The sequence below is a fragment of the Zootoca vivipara genome, chromosome 6 (genome assembly GCF_965207765.1).
Source record: "Zootoca vivipara chromosome 6, rZooViv2.hap1.1, whole genome shotgun sequence".
Taxonomy (NCBI): domain Eukaryota; kingdom Metazoa; phylum Chordata; class Lepidosauria; order Squamata; family Lacertidae; genus Zootoca; species Zootoca vivipara.
Window position 1 is genome coordinate 7,631,916 of NC_142589.1, and position 19,401 is coordinate 7,651,316.

At 46.7% G+C, this 19,401-nt stretch overlaps 1 protein-coding gene across 1 annotated transcript in view; it reads left to right on the plus strand.

Annotated features, from left to right (window-relative positions):
- Positions 1 to 19,401, plus strand: part of RPH3A (rabphilin 3A) — a 95,635-nt gene that overhangs the window by 60,584 nt on the left and 15,650 nt on the right. Inside the window, exons 7-12 of the mRNA XM_060276326.2 lie at positions 1,793 to 1,834; positions 4,704 to 4,865; positions 11,638 to 11,724; positions 13,328 to 13,387; positions 14,980 to 15,210; positions 19,119 to 19,198. Of these exons, the coding sequence (XP_060132309.2) occupies positions 1,793 to 1,834; positions 4,704 to 4,865; positions 11,638 to 11,724; positions 13,328 to 13,387; positions 14,980 to 15,210; positions 19,119 to 19,198 (662 nt within the window). The remainder of the gene's footprint in view (positions 1 to 1,792; positions 1,835 to 4,703; positions 4,866 to 11,637; positions 11,725 to 13,327; positions 13,388 to 14,979; positions 15,211 to 19,118; positions 19,199 to 19,401) is intronic.

Here is a 19,401-nt window from a genome sequence, read left to right on the forward strand (position 1 = left end):
CATCACGAGAGCGCCTTCTCTGCAGTGGCCCCCATGCAGTGGCATGACCATCTCCTAGAGATTCTGTGAGCGCCTATGATAATGGTGTTCTGCCTTGCAGGGAGCGGGTGGCACTGTGGTCTAAACCACAGAGCCTCTTGGGCTTGCCGATAAGAAGGCTGGCAGTTCGAATCCCCGCGACGGGGTGAGCTCCCATTCCTCTGTCCCAGCTCCTGCCAACCTAGCAGTTCAGAAGCACACCAATGCAAGTAGATAAATAGGTACTGCTGCGGTGGGAAGGTTTTCGTGCACTCTGGTTTCCGTTATGGTGTTCCATTGCTCCAGAAGCGGTTTAGTCCACATGACCCGGAAAGCTGTCTGTGGACAAACGTCAGCTCCCTTGGCCTGAAAATGAGATGGGCCCCATAGTCGCCTTTGACTGGACTTAACTGTCCAGGGGTCCTTTACCTTTACCTGCCATGTATATCTGTAGCATTTGCTATTAGTTTCTGACAGTCTTTACTGATTTCATTCTGGAAACCACGGTGTTGTTCTAATATGGAAGTCCAATACAATACAAGCAGCACGCAAGGGCACAAAATTCAATCAAGTTTCAATCAAGTATTATTAGTACAAAAAAAAAAACAATAAGAGAACCATATACAAGTGCTGACACAGAAGCCAAAACCAAGCGTCAAGCAGATAGCATATACAAATAAATACCGAAAGGCAAACCAGTCTTTATGGTCTTTGAGGCTATATAGCGGTCAGCAAAGTGGCAGCAGGTCGAACGAAGTGTCAATGATAGACAGGCTGCCGGCGTTTTTCGCCTGTTTCGCCCATATGACGGGCTTCTTCAGTAGTTTCTCCTTCTGCTTTCAGTTATGTTTAATGCATTCAAATTGGTATGAAACCACTTATCTTGGCTTAGGTCACAATGCTCAAGTTCTTTTTCAAAAGGTTCTCTCATGCGGCTTTGATACATTTACATATTCAATTTCTTATATTCAGAGTTTTCTTAGTTTGAGCATGTATTGACTAAGCCTTTCGGTATTTATTTGTATATGCTATCTGCTTGACGCTTGGTTTTGGCTTCTGTGTCAGCACTTGTATATGGTTCTCTTATTGTTTTCTTTTTGTACTAATAATACTTGATTGAAACTTGATTGAATCTTGTGCTCTTGCGTGCTGCTTGTATTGTATTGGACTTTTGAAGAAATTGGCAGCATTAGCCCATTATTTCAGTTTTTGTTGTTCTAATATGGAAAGCAGGCTATCAATGTGTTAAGAAAAATAAATGAACAAATGCAGTAGTTTGCTTATATTGACTTTTCAATAATTGTTAAAGATCAGATCGACAGCATTCAAAGAGTGTGCTGGCTCTGCTTAGTTACAGATGGTACCTTTGGGCATCTCTTAGCAGTGCTTGCTCTGCCTCCAATAGCAGGACTGAAACTCCCTTTTTGTTGTATGAATTCACTTACAGGGCCGTCTTACCCATAGGCGCTAGGGGTGCAGGGCGCTGGGCTCTCAGGGGTGCCAGGCCAAGAGTCCGGGACCCGAGAGTTGAGTCCATGGAAGAGCGCCACGGCGGGCTCTTCTGCTGCGGGCGGCTCTATGCCACATGTTCAGTGGTGACTGAGCCAGCGAGATGTTGAGGCAGCCGGCCGGCTCCGCCCTACTGCATGCCTGGGACTGGGCAACCTGGCAGGGGGGGGGGGCTGGGCGGATCTTTGCACCCCGGCACCGCATATGCTTAAGGCAGCCCTGTTCACTTCCTTTCAATAAACAATCCCTTCCTTTTGCTTCCAAGGTCAAGCTGAAGCAGCTGCCCCCGTCGAACAGGAATCCTACGGTAAGAAATCTTACTTCTTTGGCATATTTATTCCTCTTCATTGCATTTGTATCTTTTCCATTGTATTCTATTATGGGAAATTGCTTTCAAAAATGCATATACCTTGGTTCTTAAAAGCCTTGGTCTCAAACAACTTGGAACCCAAACACTGTAAACCCGGAAGTAAGTGTCCCGATTTGCGAACATTTTTTGGAAGCCGAATGTGCTCCGTTTTGAGTGTTACGCTTCCGATTTGAGTGCCACACTTCGGTTTTGAGTGCTACACTGAGGTCTGTCTGTTTTTGCTATTTATTTTGCTTTTTTGTTTTTGTGCCTTTCTTGTTTTGTTTTTGTGACTGTGTGGCCAGTTCAGCTACTGATTGATTGATTGTGTGACTGCAGTACATTGTTTATTGCTTTCATTTTATGGATCAATGGTCTCGTTACTTAGTAAAATTCATGTTAAATTGCTGTTTTGGGGGTTGTTTTTAAAAGTCTGGAACGGATTAATCTGTTTTGCATTACTTTCTATGGAAAAGCATGCCTTGGTCCATTGTCCCTCAGACCTTGTAGCGGGCCGGAGGGAGCTGGAAGAAGAGGCGAGGGGAGCAAGTAGTCCTCCTCCCCAGCCCCAACCCCAGCCGCTGCGCTTACCTTCCCAGGGGCTGCTGCTACCACCACCACCACCACCACCTCTGCTGCTTCTCGTGGGCAGGCAGAGCGAGCTCATCCGGTCCACTCTCTGGCTCACAGGAGCACAGGGTGGCGGCAGGAAGATGAGCGGCGTGACAGGGCTGGCTCTAGAGAGGGGCTGCTTAAAATAGCACTCAGCCAGCTCAGCCCAGCCCCCTTCCTCCTCTAGGCAGGGTGGTGAGAATCCAGGAGGAGGGAGGGAGGAGTTGCCGCCGCGATGTGTGAGGGAGAGTGGGGGAAATGAAATGGCACAGGAAAAAAAAATGGCACAGTCCGAATAAACAGAATCCCCACACCGATCCACGGACAGTCCACGGGCCGGATCCTGAATGCAATTGGGCCTGCATTACTTTCTATGGGAAAGCGCACCTTGGTTTTGGAACACTTGTTTTGGAACAGGCATCCGGAACAGATGAAGTTTGAGAACCAAGGTACCACTGTATTAGGAGAAAAGTGCTCTAGAAGAGTGGCAAATTTTTGTGAGGACTTTTTTTTTTTTAAACAAACTGATGCAAAAATGTTGAGAACCTAGCTTGAGATCAGAAAAACAAGAAACAGGAACTGAATTTGTCAAATCCCTCCCTCCTTCTGTGCAGTGAATTTGCTCTGCTGGCTTCTCAGCAGCTTTCAGCCCCTCCTTGTAAACTAAGCAGTAGCTTGGAGCAGTTTGGCCTTGCACAACTGTTCTACCGGGGGCGAGTTCTCCAGTGCTTCCTTCTTCCCACCATTTGGGCCCCCGAGAGACTGATGAGCTTTTGTCTTCCGCTGTCATTCTGAGGGGCTGTCAGCTGCTCATCAGGAGGTGCTAATCTTGAGTGATTGCCCCATTATTAAAATCTGGATCAGCCTGCAAATCGCATGGAAGAGCCTGGCACCCACGGGAACGGCTGGGTGATTGATGCTGTCAGGACAGTCATTAGTCTGCTTGCGATCTAAGCAAGCGCTGGCACACTGCAATTGTGGCCTGGCTCTTAGCTGTCAGCTGGAAAGCCAAGTCTCCTTTCCTAATTGCAAAGAATCTCCTTCCCGCTTGGCACAGCGAGCCAGTAAAATTGCCATTCGCTTGATGTGAATAAGAATCTAAAAATATTAAAATATCTATAAAAAGTCAATCTATTGCAAATTCCCTCCCTCCTTCCCATGTGGACTAAAGGGTAGCTGCTCCCCCCCAGCTCATACCTTTCTTATATGAAATGCCATTATCAACATTTTTGAGCAGAAGATGGGGACCCTGGGTTTTAATGTGAACTTAGGGGTCCCAAGTGCTCTAGCCCTAGAACCTGTTTTCAGCACCAGAGCTGAGCCTCTGGGCCTATGCAGAGTCCCTTGTACTTAGAACTTAGAAGCCACAAAGCGACCTCTACAGAACTGGCAGTTTGCAGGTTGGGGATAAGGGGTCCTACAAAACAGGCAATGACTTTTAAGATACGCTACATGCCAAGCGGGGAAACAGCACAGAAGATCAAATCACACTTGTATATTCCCGGGCCAAAATAAACAGTTTTGCTTTTTAAATTTTTAATAGAATTTTTATTACGTTTTCCGTTATACAATTTAAAACACTCACTTTTGCATCCTTAAAATATCAGCGACTTCTCTTCTTCTCTTTCCGTGGTTCGTTTTGCATACCGTAAATCCCTGCACATTTTACAAAAGCTAAACCATTCAGTATTCCATCATTACATCCATCAAAACTTATTGACCCTGTTGAATTTATCTTAACGCTGCCCGCGTTTTCAGCTGTACACAGTTATTTCCCATATATTTAATAACTGTTTTCCAATCTTCTCTATATGTATGTTCTTTTTGTTCTCTTTTTCTGTATGTTAAGTCTGCAAGCTGAGCAATATGCAAAGTAAACAGTTTTAGAACAGGGCTATATGAAGATATTCCCCCGGCCCAAATATTGTCCGTTTGCGTTGCACCGGAGTCATGTTTGTTGTCAGCATTCTGCAACTGATCCTTTCCCTTCATCAGTGGATGCTAAGCCCTTCTCTTTGATTTCACCGCAGGTCAGTCGGTGAGCTTTCGGGAAGCAAGCAGCCCTCCTTCCTGCAGTCTGCAGCTTTCTAGCATTTCCTTCTTGCTCGCAGTTGTCATGACTTCCAGCTGGATATCTTTGCACCTGCTGTTCTGATGGGAAAGTAACTTCCCTACTGTTTGTGCCCCTGCCCCTCTTTTTCTGATGTCTATGCAGGCGCTGAGCCAACCGCAGCTGCTTCCAGTCGGAGAAATTATCCGCAAATTAGCCGCAAACCTTCCGAGGCCAAGATGGGGCCTGGTGGCAGCGAATATATTAGTGAGGACAACCAAAACTGGGAACGCACTAGAGAGAATGAAGCCGGTCAAAGCCCTGGAGGTGAGAGAGAAGTAGGCAGAGAATGTTCCACCTATAATATATTCTAGTGCCCCATACCAGCTATTCCCAAGCCAAGCCCCATACCACTCACCTTGGAGAACCGGTGAGACGCCTGCAGACTGGAGGCAGGCAAGAGTTGTCACCATCTTAAAAACAGCCATTAAAAACATTCAGATAATAATTAAAACCAACAGCAAGCCCAGATGAAAAAAACACAGGTTCACATTCCACCTATCTGGGTCCTTTCCAACTCTACAATTCTACGATTTTTTAAGGAAAAATGCTTTTATAACGCCTTGATTTACTTTTATTTAATAAATTGATATGCCACTCGTTTGCAAAAGAAAAGGAAACCCCAAACAAATTTCAAAGCAATTTACAGAAATAACGAAACGGTAAAATTACAGTAAATGCAGTTAAAAACAGCTGTTTGAAAAACAGGGAAAAAACGGTTTTTAACATCAGCAGGAAGCTAAAAACATTAAAACTCTCGCCAACTTTGTAAACATCTGAGTAGGCTTGTCTAAAGAAAAAGGTTTTTAGCAGGTGCCAAAAGAAGGGACTGCCTGGTGTCAATATTCAGGGAGTTCCAAAGTTTGTGCGCTGCCATACTGAAAGAGTGATTTCTTATAAGTGTGTAATGAGGATTACATGGCCCCTGTAGCAATGCCAGTTCTGCAGATCAAAGCAGTCGAGGGAGCGTATGTGAGGCAAGGTGTTCTCACAGGTAAGCTGGTCCCAAGTTGTTAAAGGTTTTATGTACCAATATAAACACCTTGAACTTGGCCCAGTAGCAAGTTGGCAGCCGTTGCCCATCTCTGAGCACAGGTGTTCTATGCTGTTGGGGTCTCACTCCTGCCAGCAATTGTGCTGAAGCATTCTGCACCGACTGCAGCTCCACAAGCTGACACGGCCACATCTGCTGTGTTTGTGATGCTGTCAGTTGCGTTTCCCTGCTTCGCAGCTGCGTTGTCCCTTTAGACTTTGGCGTAATATGGCCTTGGAAATTGCCCTGGTACAAAAAAAAAAAGCTAACAGATGATGGACAGCATCTGTCAAGGAGTGAGTCTCCCTAGATGGGGTCTTAGCTAGGGGAGCCAAGCGGGTAGGCTTTTGCCCTGTGAGCTAAACACAAACTGGAAAGGACCCAAGATTCCTCCGCTATGCAGGGAATGTTTAAACAGCCTGCCGCAGAAGAGCTCTACCCATCATGTAATCCCCTCGCCTCCTGCCATATGGGCTGCTGGCTTTCATCTGGGCTGAATTGCAAAAAACAAAACAAAACGACGCTGCAATGTTTGATCTCATTATCTCAAGATCTGGGGCAGCAAACTGGCTGACCGTGTGCCAGCATCTTTCCTGTCCAAATCTTGCCACAGTGCAAACTCAATTACAGTACAATCCTGCGTCTGTCTGCTGGGGATAAACAGTTCTCTCGGGTTCCGCAGGGGCTTCTCTTTGGGTAAACGGTGGTATAGGGAGTTGGGTTTGTTTAGCTTTGAGAAGAGAAGACTGAGGGGTGACATGATGGCTATCGAAACAAAATAAAAAAATTCCTTCCAGCAGCACCTTAGAGACCAACTAAGTTTGTCGCTGGTATAAGCTTTCGTGTGCATGCACACTTCTTCAGATACCTTCAGATGATGGCTATCGTCAATGATCTGAAGGGCTGGCCCATAGAAGAGGGAGCAGACTTTTTCCCTGCTCCTCCAGAGGGCAGGACCCGATTCCAATGACAAGAAAGGAGATTCCGACTAAACACCAGGAAGACATTTATGACAGTAAGAGCTGTTTGACAGTGGAACGGACTCCCTTGGAAGGTGGTGCTCTCCCCTTCATTGCAGGTTTTTTTGTTTTGTTTTTTGCTTCCAGTTTACTTTTAAAAATAATATTTTTATTGGTTTTCCAAATTGATGCAAATCAAGCCTAGTTTATTTAATTTAATACTTTAAAAAAACCAGGTTTCCCACTCCTGCTGCCAACATATGTCCATCTCTTCTGTTGTTGCCACTTCCTTTTTTCTTAAAACCCACTTGAAATCTCCACTAGATGTAAACCATTCTCACAGCTGCCAATATACAACTTCACAAACAGTATTCTTTTTGTTTCCCATAAGTATATTTTCCTTTTCACATGTGTAGTCGTTCAAATCAATGTTCTCAGACCTCTTGCAGAGGGATATTGGGCCCCTCTTCTCGTTCCCTTCCCTGCTGCGTTTACAGGGTCACATACCAAAGAATCTTGCTTGCAGGCTGAAAATAGTTTATTTTTTCTTGACACAAAGTCTTTACCCAGATAATCCACTTTGGCACCTTTCTCCATCTCTACAGATCTGGTCCATCGGCCCTTTTAATTGCATTCCATCCCACCTTGTTCATTGCAGGTTTTTAAGCAGAGGTTGGGTGGCCGTCCATTAGGGGTACTTTAGCTGTGATAATAACAGTACGTTTCCGAGCACAATTCAAAGTGTTGGTGCTGACCTTTAAAGCCCTAAATGGCCTCGGTCCAGTATACCTGAAGAAGCGTCTCCACCTCCATCATTCTGCCCGGACACTGAGGTCCAGCACCGAGGGCCTTCTGGCGGTTCCCTCGTTGCGAGAAGCCAAGTTGCAGGGAACTAGGCAGAGGGCCTTCTTGGTGGTGGCGCCTGCCCTGTGGAACGCCCTCCCAACAGATGTCAAAAAGGAAAACAACTACCAGACTTTTAGAAGACACCTGAAGACAGCCCTGTTCAGGGAGACTTTTAATGTTTAATCGATTATTGTATTTTATTCTTCTGTTGGAAGCCGCCCAGAGTGGCTGGGGAGACCCGGCCAGATGGGCGGGGTATAAATAATAAATTATTATTATTATTATTATTATTATTATTATTATTATTACACGTTCAAGTTTGTTTGAGGCAGGTGAGCATAGAGAAAGTCTGAGAAAGCAGGTGGGTGGGTGGGTAGGGAGAAAACAACCAAACAGTTGGGCAATTCTTTCCTTTCCTTTGATGGGGTTTCTATTTAGACTCAGAGAATTGTAGAGTTGGAAGGAGTCATCTAATCCAAGGCAGGAATCACAACTAAAGCATCCATGACAGGTGGCCATCCAACCTCTGCTTTATAACCTCCAAAGAAAGAGAGTCCACCACCTTCTGAGTTGGTCCATTCCAACATTGAACACCTCTTAACGCCAGAAAGTTCTTGCTAAGGTTTAGTCAGAATCTCCTTTCTTGCAACTTGAATCCATTGGTGTGAGTCCTAGCCTCCGAAGCAGGAGAAAACAAGCTTGCTCCATCTTCCACGAGACGGTTCTTCAGATATTGGAAGATGGCTCTCATCTTACCTCTCAATCTTTTCTTCAAGGGTTTTCAGAGTAATGGATGCAGCTTTGTTTTTAAAACAGCAACAACCTAAAAAGGTGTTTTTGATCAGGGTTTCTCTCATCTGCTTCCTAGTTTCTGATTGCTGCCTGTGTTTTTATTCCTTTTATCCTAAATATAGCTGACCCACTTGAGTTATTTATCTGGTGGGGGAAGCAAGAGATTATTTTCTGCCTTCTTTAGGAGTAAAACTGCCCAGTTTTGCAGCTTAATATTGTGCTCCAAAACGTAGTGTTTTATATTTCCACGAGTCAGCCTTTAGAATAGGCAAAACATGACTGCCTCTGAGATTGTGCTAAGTGTCGTTCCCCCACCTCCCACAGGTAACCGCATCCAACTACCCCTTTTTTATTTTCAAAGGGTCTGGGATTTAATCCAAGTGTAGTCACATCAGGTATAGCCCCGTTGGTACTGAGAGAGGGCTAATCCACACCTCCATTTCCCCTGCTGATTTCCCCTGGGGAAACCCGATCTTTAGTGCTGAATCAGAACAAATGGCAATTGGGTTTCCTGCAGATTGCTGTTTGTTCCGATTAGTGCTAAAGAGTGGGTTTTCCAGGGGAAAGTGGCGGAGCAAATTCAAAACCACTTGGTCTCGTGCCTAAGAAAGCTCAGGACAAGCAAAAGTGCTTTCTAGGCACATGTGGATGAGACCAGAGTCTCAGTGGGTACAGACAGATCAGGGATAATCACAGAGTTTGCATTTTTAGGTGACTAGATTAGCAATTTGGAAAGCTCCCACTGAGTTTGGGGTCGCTTTCCTCATAAGACAGCGTGAGGAGATGTTGCAAGAAAGGAGTCGGAGTCACTGGGTAAATGTCAAAAATCACACCACACATTTGGTGGAGTTACAGTGGGCCAGGCAGGTCAAGGTGTGTCACGTTCCTGATTATTAGCAAGATTTACATCGTTCCAGATGTAGTTTACACAAACCTTTGACAGTAGAAATAGGTTTTTGCTGGGTTTCGTGGGCATGACAACCGTGATGTCTGGCAGGGCCCCGGTGATCCCTTTAGGCAGCGGACCTGGGCAAACAGTAGAGTATTTGGGGACCATTGACACTATCTAGGGTCATTGATCAAAAGGAAAAGAAAGGAGAACCCTTTAGGTGTTTCCTTTGATTGGTAGCTGCCTACATGGTCTCACACTTTGAGGGAAAGGTAAAAAGTTCCTGCAGGCAGCACGTTCCCCATAATGCAATGGGACACACAAGATTTTCAAGTTACAAAAGCAAGAATCCTACATTTACAAATGATTTTTATCCATGGTTTCATTGAGAAAAACAAGCTTTCCTTGGTTTAACAGTATAAATAGATAGCGTCTGGTTCCTATTGGATGGATAGAGCTGCGATTGCCTGCTTGCTTGCTTTTTCCGGCCGCTGGAGGTGCTGAGGGATTTAAAGTTTTAAATGGCTGTGGAGTGAGTGGCTTTGGATAGATGAGAAGGGAAACTGAGGCGTAAGCCTTTATTGAAGGAAATAATAACGGGGTTAGCAGGCAGATTATCCATACCTGCCAAGTTCGGGTCTGAGAAATAAGGGACTGGACCGGAAGTAGCAGACCGGAAGTAGCGCTGCCGCCATTTTGGAACTGGGCGGAGCATGCTCAGAAGCGACTTTTGATGCTGCTCTGCCCTGTTCCAAAATGGCTGCCGCACCAGAAGTTGCGCTGCAGCCATTTTGGAACTGGGCATAGCAGCATTAAGAATCGCTTCTGAGCATGCTCCGCCCAGTTCCAAAATGGCCGCCGCGCCAGAATAAACCGGGGAAAAACAAAAAAAATCCGTTTTTTCGGCTGGGGACAGCCGGAAAAACGGGGGTTTCCCGGGGAATACGGGAGACTTGGCAGCTATGCAGATTGGATGGCAGGGGGTTGCGTGTGTGTAGTGCAGAACTTTACAAACCGTGTGTCGCGACACTTGAGTGTGTCAGCTGCAGTGTGCAGGTGTGTCGCACGATATGGGTCCGTATCTCTTATAAGGGGTTAGTTTAACCTTGCATGTGAAACTGAATTACTGCGCCGCAAAAAAACACGCATGTCTAAAAAGTGTGTCACCGACATAAGAAGTTTGGAAAGCTCTGGCGTAGTGCTTTGCAGGGCCGTCTTTACCCGGGGGTGCAAGGGGTGCGGGGCACCCCGGCGCCGAATGCTGGGGGGGGCACCAGATGGCTGGCGGGCGCGCAGCTTTCCCTCCCAAGCCTCTGTGGGAAATTCTCTTCTCCCGCAATGGCATGGGAGAGAGTTGCGCACTCGCCAACCAGATGGCTGGCAGTGTGCAGCTCCCCCCCCCCCATGCCACTATCCGTGTATAGGACGACCTCATCTAATACACGGGAAAATATGGTAATTTGGGGGCGCTGGGCGGATCCTTGCACCCGGCGCTGCATATGCTAAAGATGGCCCTGGTGCTTTGAGACTACAATTGGATGTACTCATTGACAGGCATCGCAGAGGAGTCTGCGGGGAACAAAGATGGCACACTAAAGGAGGCATGTACAGGCAATGGTTGGTTTTCTGGTAACAAAATTGAGGACACCTCTACCAAGCGCCCACTGATAGTTGTTATGGCTCCGAGGTGTAATGGATTCTAAACAGCCCCTTTAGCTGTGGCACTTAGACCAGGCATCCCCAAACTGCAGCCCTTCAGATGTTTTGGCCTACAACTCCCATGATCCCTAGCTAACAGGACCAGTGGTCGGGGAAGATGGGAATTGTAGTCCAAAACATCTGGAGGGCTGAAGTTTGGGGACGCCTGGTGTAGACTCTTCCGCCTGAGACGTGATGCTCCTCCCTAATCTCTGCTTTCTCCCCCCACTTTTTTTTAAAAATAGTTTTTATTCTTTAAATTTCCCCCGAGTCACCCCTCCAAATACATTATAAAAACTTGTGTTTCTATACATCCACCACGACTTATAACCATATACATCTGTAAAACACATTCTTATCAAGTGACCCACAAGCTAGTATAATCCTGTGAGACCGCCCTGTGGTTTTCTGGAGAATTTGTGAACGAAATAAAGCTCCACCGTTCTCCCACAAAGGCAATCTTTGTGCTTTGTTCCTCTTGTCAGCCTTCATTTGTGGGTCAATTTCCCCATTAGCAGCAGTGCCCCATACTCTCCTGAACCAAGTGTTCAAGTGTGCAAATGTTCAAGGTTTTCCGTCTTGATGCCCATGTGGATGATTTGCACACAAGACTTAACATCTGTCCTGAAAGGCAACACTATATACTTGGTAATTGTTTTAAAAAATGTCAACAAAGTTAGTAATTTTTTAAAGTAAGAAATTGCACCTTTAAAAAAAAACAAAAACCCTTCGTGCTGCCATTAAGAGAATCACAATAAATGGTTTATCTGCCAGGTCCTGGTTGTGATATGCTGACAATTATACTTTCTTCCTTTTTTAAAGGTGTGAAGCAACCTACTTCTGCCCAGGCTGCAGGTACTAGGCCTCTGGCTTCTAACCAGAATCCACCTGCCCAGGTGGCAGAACAAGGTATGCCTGGTGATTGCTGAGCTCCAGGGTATTTCTCCCCTTTCCAATAGTACCTTTTAAAACCAGAATAATTGGAACAAGAGACCTTGTGCTGATTTCCCTTATTGTATTGGACAAGGGGTAGAGGAGGCTTCCTCAACCTCTGCCCTCCCGATGTTTTGAGACTACAATTCCCATCATCCCTGACCACTGGTCCTGCTAGGTAGGGATCATGGGAGTTGTAGGCCAAAAACATCTGGAGGGCTGAGTTTGAGGAAGCCTGGGGTAGAGTCTCCTGTTTTCACTGCCATTTTGAATGCCCTGCGGCTCTGTAAGGAAACAGAGCCTAAGATCTCCTGCCCTCTTGGGTTTTTTTGGGGGGTGCTGTGGCTGAATCTTGAGGGCAGGCAGGTGAACTGATTGTCATGGCCTCTTCTTCGCCTGTTGCTGACTGCCATTTTGAATCTCTATAAACGCCCTGGGGCAAGGCAGCTTCACGAAGCAGCACCATGTCAGGGCCCTTGAAATTCACCCCCATTCCCTCGAAGTGCTGAAATGCCCATAGCTGCCAAGTTTTCCCTTTTCTCACGAGGAAGCCTATTCAGCATAAGGGAAAATCTCTTAAAAAAAGGGATAACTTGGCAGCTATGGAAATGCCCCTTTGAGACCTCGGTCTTAGGAAAGGGGCGGAGGATCAAACCTTGCCCCTTGGCCTCTCTACCTGCCACCTGGGGCACCCTGGAGGCCATTCCCTCCCCAAACCACCTCCCTTCTTGGCCTTCCCTTCCTGCTATAGTGTTTTGCCCAGCTGAAATGTACCCTTGAACTCAGGTCACCTGGATGGAGGAAGGACAGAGAGCCAGTTTGTCAGCAAGGATGTTGACAAGCTGAAAGGTGTGCAGAACAGGGCAGTCAGGATGATCAAGGGTCAGTGCCGAAATCCCAAGGGAGCAGAAAAGACTTTTTATGTATGTGACCAAGGTTGCATGGATGTTAAAGTTCCTACCGGAGAAGAATGACAGATGAAGTTGATGGACTATGCTGAAATGGCTAAAATGACCGGAAGAATCAGAAATCAGGACCAACATTTTAATAAGGAATGGGGGAAATTTATAACTTATCTTAAAGACCATTGTAAACAGTTAAAACTGCTAGTAGGATTGGAATGTCACTTGTCGTTTAAGGCTGAATTCTGGACACAATGCAGATGTAAAAGATTTGGATCATCATAAAAGATGCGGGAATATATGATTAATAATAGGACCCACAAAGGGGAGGATGGAAGTCCAGGAGATTCCTTGGAATCTTGTTTTTCTGATTTATGTTTGATATATGTAAAATTTTGATTTGAAAAACCAAGGGTCTGGAAGCCAAGCCTTATGAGGAATGGCTGAAGCAGTTGGGTATGTTTAGCCTGGAAAAGAGGAGACGAAGGGGAGATACGAGAGCCATCTTCAAATATCTTAAGGGCTTTCCCATAGAAGATGGACTCCTTTTCCCCGGTTGTGCCTTAGGATTTTCCTAAATGCACCTCTTTGCTTTTGAAATGTAAGATGTAAAGAGCGAGAAATATAAGTGCCTTGTTGGGAATACCTATAGTTCAGTGCAGACTTTTGCTTTGTAGGCCCAGCTGCTGTGGGGAGGCCAGGGACAGGCCCTGGAGGTCGCTTTCCAGAAAGACAAGGTACAAAGTGTCTGATTTGTATATTAACAAATGTGGTGGTGGGATTACAGCAGGCATCTCCAAACTTCGGCCCTCCAGATGTTTTGGACTTCAATTCCCATCACACCTGACCACTGGTCCTGTTAGCTAGGGATCATGGGAGTTGTAGGCCAAAACATCTGGAGGGCTGCAGTTTGGGGATGCCTGGGTTACAGGATCAAAAGGGGAGAGGGATCTAGCCTTTATGTCCTGGATGTGGGCTTCACGGGGGCATCTGAATGGCTGTTATCAGAAACGGAGCTGGGCTAGACGGATCTCTGGTCTGATCAAGAAGCACTCAAGTTTTCTCTCTTCTTGTCCTCCATCTTTGAATGCTCACGATCAGGGTGTTGATCTCTTCCCAAGATCAGAAGTGGATCATTCCCTCTCCCAACTTAGTGTTCCCTGTTTCCTTTTATCAAATACCAGAGAGGGTGTGCATCACAAAAGAAGATACGGCCCAAAATTATTAAGTGTAATATATATGAAATTATCTTGGGTTTATATCTAACAAAAAACCCATATCAAAATAGTTGAGAGAGAACCTTAACGATTGGAAATTCCGCCAGACCAATGGAACAGGATCTGGCATAATGTTCCCCAGCAAACAGTAAGTGTGACCCTCAAGGAAAGTGTTTGCAGGCACAATTCAACGTTCTGGTTATGACCTATATGGCTTAGGCTATCTGAAAGACCATATTCCCTCATATGAACCTGCCCGGGTTTTGAGATGTTTTGGAGAGGGTCCCTCCACCCTCACAGGCATGCTTGAGGGAGACATGGGAGAGGCCTTCTCGGTGGCTGCTCCCAGACTTTGGAACTCCCTCCCTGGAGAAGTTAGATTGTCCTTGCTGTCCTTTTGCCAGCAGGTGAAGACTTTCCTATTCCATCTAGCCTAGGCATCCCCAAACATCAGCCCTCCAGATGTTTTGGACTACAATTCCCATCATCCCTGACCACTGGTCCTGTTAGCTAGGGATCATGGGAGTTGTAGGCCAAAACCTCTGGAGGGCCGCAGTTTGGGGGTGCCTGATCTAGCCTCTATGGTAGTGTTTCCCAACCATGGGTCTCCAGCTGTTTTTGGACTACAATTCCCATAATCTCTGATCACTGGTCTTGCTAGCTAGGGATGATGGGAGTTGTAGTCCAAAAACAGCTGGAGACCCAAGCTTTGGTAACGTTGCCCTAGGGACTGAATGTTTTTGAGGAAAGGGTTGGTGCTGTGATGCTTTTTATTGTTGCCTGTGTTTATAACGGACCTTTTTATATTACGGTATTTCAATGCTATTGGTGTTTAATTACATTTTAAATATCTTTTCTATGTTTTTAGCTAGTTCTGTTTTATCTGTGTGCCTTGAGTATTTGTTAACCTGACCATATCTTCTTTTTCCTTTTCCTTTTGGATTCTGTCTATACTATACTATACTATACTATACTATACTATACTATACTATACTATACTATACTATACTATACTATACTATATTTTTAGAAAAAAGAAAAGAAAGCTACCCTAGAACTCTTACCCCTGACCAGTCTTCTTCCTCTCGCTGTCTTTCTCTCTGCTTTCATAGGAAGTCTTTCAATGGCTCCACCCCAAGCTGATCCCCCCTACTCTGCTGCTGGGACATCCAGGGATGAGAAAGCCGCCTCTGGATACCCGTCACCTGCAGGGGAGAGACCTATGCGCCAGGTGGCTCCCTACAGCCAAACCGGTCCCCCTCCTGCTGCACCTGCACCCCAACGGCAGCCTCCTCAAGAGGAGGAGGAAGACGAGGCCAACAGCTACGACTCTGACGAAGCAAGTAGGTCGTAGTTGCAACAACTGAGCTAAGGCCATTGTTTCTTTTTTCTGTTGCAAAGAGGCCATTTCTTTCTTTCTTTCTTTCTTTCTTTCTTTCTTTCTTTCTTTCTTTCTTTCTTTCTTTCTTTCTTTCTTTCTTTCTTTCTTTCTTTCTTTCTTTTCCATGACTTTGTAAGAGGAACCCATAAGAGCCACATGGCTTCAAAGATAAGGAAGTGCTCCAATCTTAGACCTACCTGTCAGAGGTTCTTGCGACTACTCTAGAGTAACGACGCTCCACATGCTTGCCTTTAAGCAGCTTTTTATTAGTGCAGGCTATTTACAGTGAGCTGGGTATGTACAACATGTCTTCTCAGTCTGATGCAGAATCTGGCACTGGACCGCCCCCTGGACCTCCTCCAACATAAGAGTCTCGGGACAGCAAATCTCTTTCCCCTCCTTCTGCGTAATTCCGGAACCGGAGGAAAAAAGGGTCTGCGCTCCATGTTTTCCTTCTCCCCCCCTTTCCCTCTCTTCCTGCCTCCTGTGTAGCAGGGGCTCTCCCGTGCTGCTAGAGCCCTGGCCCTTTCTCTCCACTTCCTGACTGGACTCCTGAGCGTCCTCGCTGCTATCGCTGCTTGTGGAGGAGCTGCTTCTGATGAGGGGAGGAGGATCCCTATATTCTCTTCCCTTTACACTACCAATTACCAATATTGTCCCCACTGATTAGGGACACGGGTGGCGCTGTGGTCTAAACCACTGAGCCTCTTCGGCTAGCCAGTCGGAAGGTCGGCGGTTCAAATCCCCGCGACGGGGTGAGCTCCTGTTGCTCTGTCCCAGCTCCTGCAGTTTGAAAGCACGTCAATGCAAGTAGATAAACAGGTACTGCTGCGGCCTGAAGGTAAACAGCATTTCCATGCGCTCTGGTTTCCGTCACGGTGTCCCGTTGCGCTAGAAGCGGTTTAGTCATGTTGGCCACATGACCTGGAAAGCTGTCTGCGGACAAACATCGGCTCCCTCGGCCTGAAAGCGAGATGAGCGCCGCAGCCCCATAGTCGCCTTTGACTGGACTTAACCGTCCAGGGGTCCTTTACCTTTTACTTTTACCTGTCCCCATTGATTAGTCTCTAGTGATTTCTGATTGGTAAAAGATTGCTTCCTTAGGCAACTCAAGCTTCAGGGATATGGCTTGACTTTTTTATTTGGTAAATTTATAATTTAAAATTGGAGAGAAAACTGCAGAAACGAGCAGCTTTTGTGTCAGGTGACCTGATTTCTGCCAAGGTCCACTAGCTTTGGGGTGTGTGGGTGCACATTGGCTGTGAGTGGGGTCCAGAGTTGCAGAGGATAGAATTTGCAACATGGCAGGGCTCCACCATGCCGCATCCTCTCTTTGTCCTTGGACCCTATCTCTGCAGGGCACATAAAACAGGCTGCCTGACTCTAAGCCAAGGTGCCTCACCCTGATCCAGCTCTTCCTTAGCCTACAGAGCAGTGCCTCCGTCTGAAGAGGCCAGGAATGCATGACTTGCGAATCCAGACCCCTGAGTGTACAGTCCAATTGCCTCTTACACGCATCTAACTCAGGGGATAAGGTTGAAGGCTGGCCGGCTGAAATCCCGCAAGTTAAACTCAAGGCAGATAGCTCAAAAGCTCTTTTTGCCTGGAGCTTTTAAGCCAGGCATCCCCAAACTGTGGCCCTCCAGATGTTTTGGCCTACAACTCCCATGATCCCTAGCTAAGAGGACAAGTAGTCAGGGATGATGGGAATTGTAGTCCAAAACATCTGGAGGGCCGAAGTTTGGGGATGCCTGTTTTAAGCTCTCTGCTCGGGAAGGCTAGGAATGATTATATAGGGGGTGACTCCATGGGGGCAGTTCCCCCATGGAGTTTTTGCATATACGTACATGGGACCCTTGGACCCGAACCCCCGCGTAAGATGCAATCTTGATTGTCTCAACATGAATCACTTTGATTTCTTTTGTAGATGTGGTGGGTGGGATCAGAGAGGGATCCTAGAGCTCTTAGATCCCTCAGTGTCCAGGTCTCTCTGCCCTGGGAGCTTTCCCCAAGCCTCCTACCAATAGGCGTTTTAAGTTTATTTTTGCAACATGAAGGAACAGAAGCCAAAATTGGTGGTTGTGTTGCTGTCATTCAATGCAAGATTCTGAACTGCCTTGCTTTTGTGATATAGTGGGAGACGCCATTGCACAAGTCCCAAGTTTCTCCCCCTAGTTTTGTCTCCTGCATTTTTCATGGCTTGATTATACTTTTAATCAAGTGCTAGATTTTCTTGGGCCCGGGGATGCTGCTGTCCTTTTCAAAGTAATGGTGGCTGCCATCCTTTGGGGGCTTGTGACATCGTTCCAGAGCCTCCCTAAGTGCTTTTAATGGTTAGTAAATAAGTAATCGGGGAGAGGAATGGTGGAGTGCAACCGTTTTCCTCCTCTGGTGGAAGATAACAACCCCATCTCTGCCCACACCCACAAAAAACACCCACCCACGCTGGAAGATTTCAATTATTCATCCAAGACGGAGGAGCCCGCAGGCATTCTTATGCAGCTCTGCTCTTTCTCGGGGTGGGGGTGGGGAGCCCCATGAGGTGAAAGGCAAAAACTAGAATCTTCCATCTTCGGACTTACCTAAGAGATGTGCATCAACTGCAGAGTTGTCACACATCCCCCAAAACCAATCTCTCTCGTACAGCCTTTGGCACAGCCACTCGGTCAGGGCCAGCCCTACCGTTAGGCAAGGTGAAGTGGCAGATGCAAAGGTACGTGGAGCAGACAGAAGTGGGTATGCAGGGATATCCGGGTTGTGGGCAGCATATTAAAAGACAGATTTCTTACCAACCCAGAACGGGAGTTATGTGGCCCCTGCAATAGTGCCAGTTCTGCAGAGTGGAGCGGTTGAGACGGCATGCTTGCGGTAAGGTGATCTCACAGGTGAACTGTTCCCAAATCTTATGCCCAACTACAGTGGTACCTTGGTTCTCGAACATAATCCGTTCCGGGAGTCTGTTTCGCTCCTGAAAACCAAGGGGCGGCTTCCGATTGGCTGCAGGAGCTTCCTGCGCTCAATCGGAAGCCACGGAAGCCGCACCGGGCGTTCGGCTTCTGAAAAACGTTCGCAAACCGGAGCACTCACTTCCGGGTTTGCGGCGTTTGGGAGCCGATTTGTTCGGGAGCCAAGTCGTTCAAGTAACAAGGTACCACTGTATCTGTTTTTGAGTGGAACACCCACCACCGAAGTCGTTTTTTCCCCTGGAAAACAAATGCTAGAGTTTGGGTAGGTAGCCGTGTTGGCCTGAAATAAATAAATAAATAAATAAATAAATAAATAAATAAATAGTCCAGTAGCACCTTAAAGGAAAAGGTAAAGGGACCCCTGACCATTAGGTCCAGTCGCGGACGACTCTGGGGTTGCGGCGCTCATCTTGCGTAATTGGCCAAGGGAGCCGGTGTACAGCTTCCAGGTCATGTGGCTAGCATGACAAAGCCGCTTCTGGCAAACCAGAGCAGTGCACAGAAACACCGTTTACCTTCCTGCCGGAGTGGTACCTATTTATCTACTTGCACTTTGACGTGCTTTCGAACTGCTAGGTTGGCAGGAGCAGGGACTGAGCAACGGGAGCTCACTCCCTCGCGGGGATTCGAGCCGCCGACCTTCTGATCGGCAAACCCTAGGCTCTGTGGTTTAACCCACACCTTAGAGACCAACTAAGTTTGTTCTGCGTATAAGCTTTCGTGTGCTTGCACACGACTTCAGATACACTGAAACAGAAGCCACCAGAGCCTTATATATACTGGGAGGGTGGGGTTTTTCTTAGAAGGGTAGTAGGAGATGGGTGATTGTTGTATCTGAAGAAGTGTGCATGCCTTCCTGCAATACCCAACAATGTTGTCAGCATTAACCTTTCTTTCTCCCCAGCTACTCTTGGTGCCCTGGAATTCAGCCTTTTGTACGACCAGGAGAACAGTTCTTTGCAATGCACCCTCATCAAGGCAAAGGTAAATGTCCCCCCTTTGGGTCCTTGAAGAGTAAATCAGCTGGTGAACTGGAAGATTACCAGGCTCTATTATTCTCCTTCTGCACCAACCTTTCCAGGTGTTCTACGGGGTGTGTGCGAATCTCGAAGAGTAGCCTTGTTTCAGTTGACTGCTTGTTTTGGAAAGCGCAGATTTGATAGATTTGCCTTCCAGTGCAAACCGAA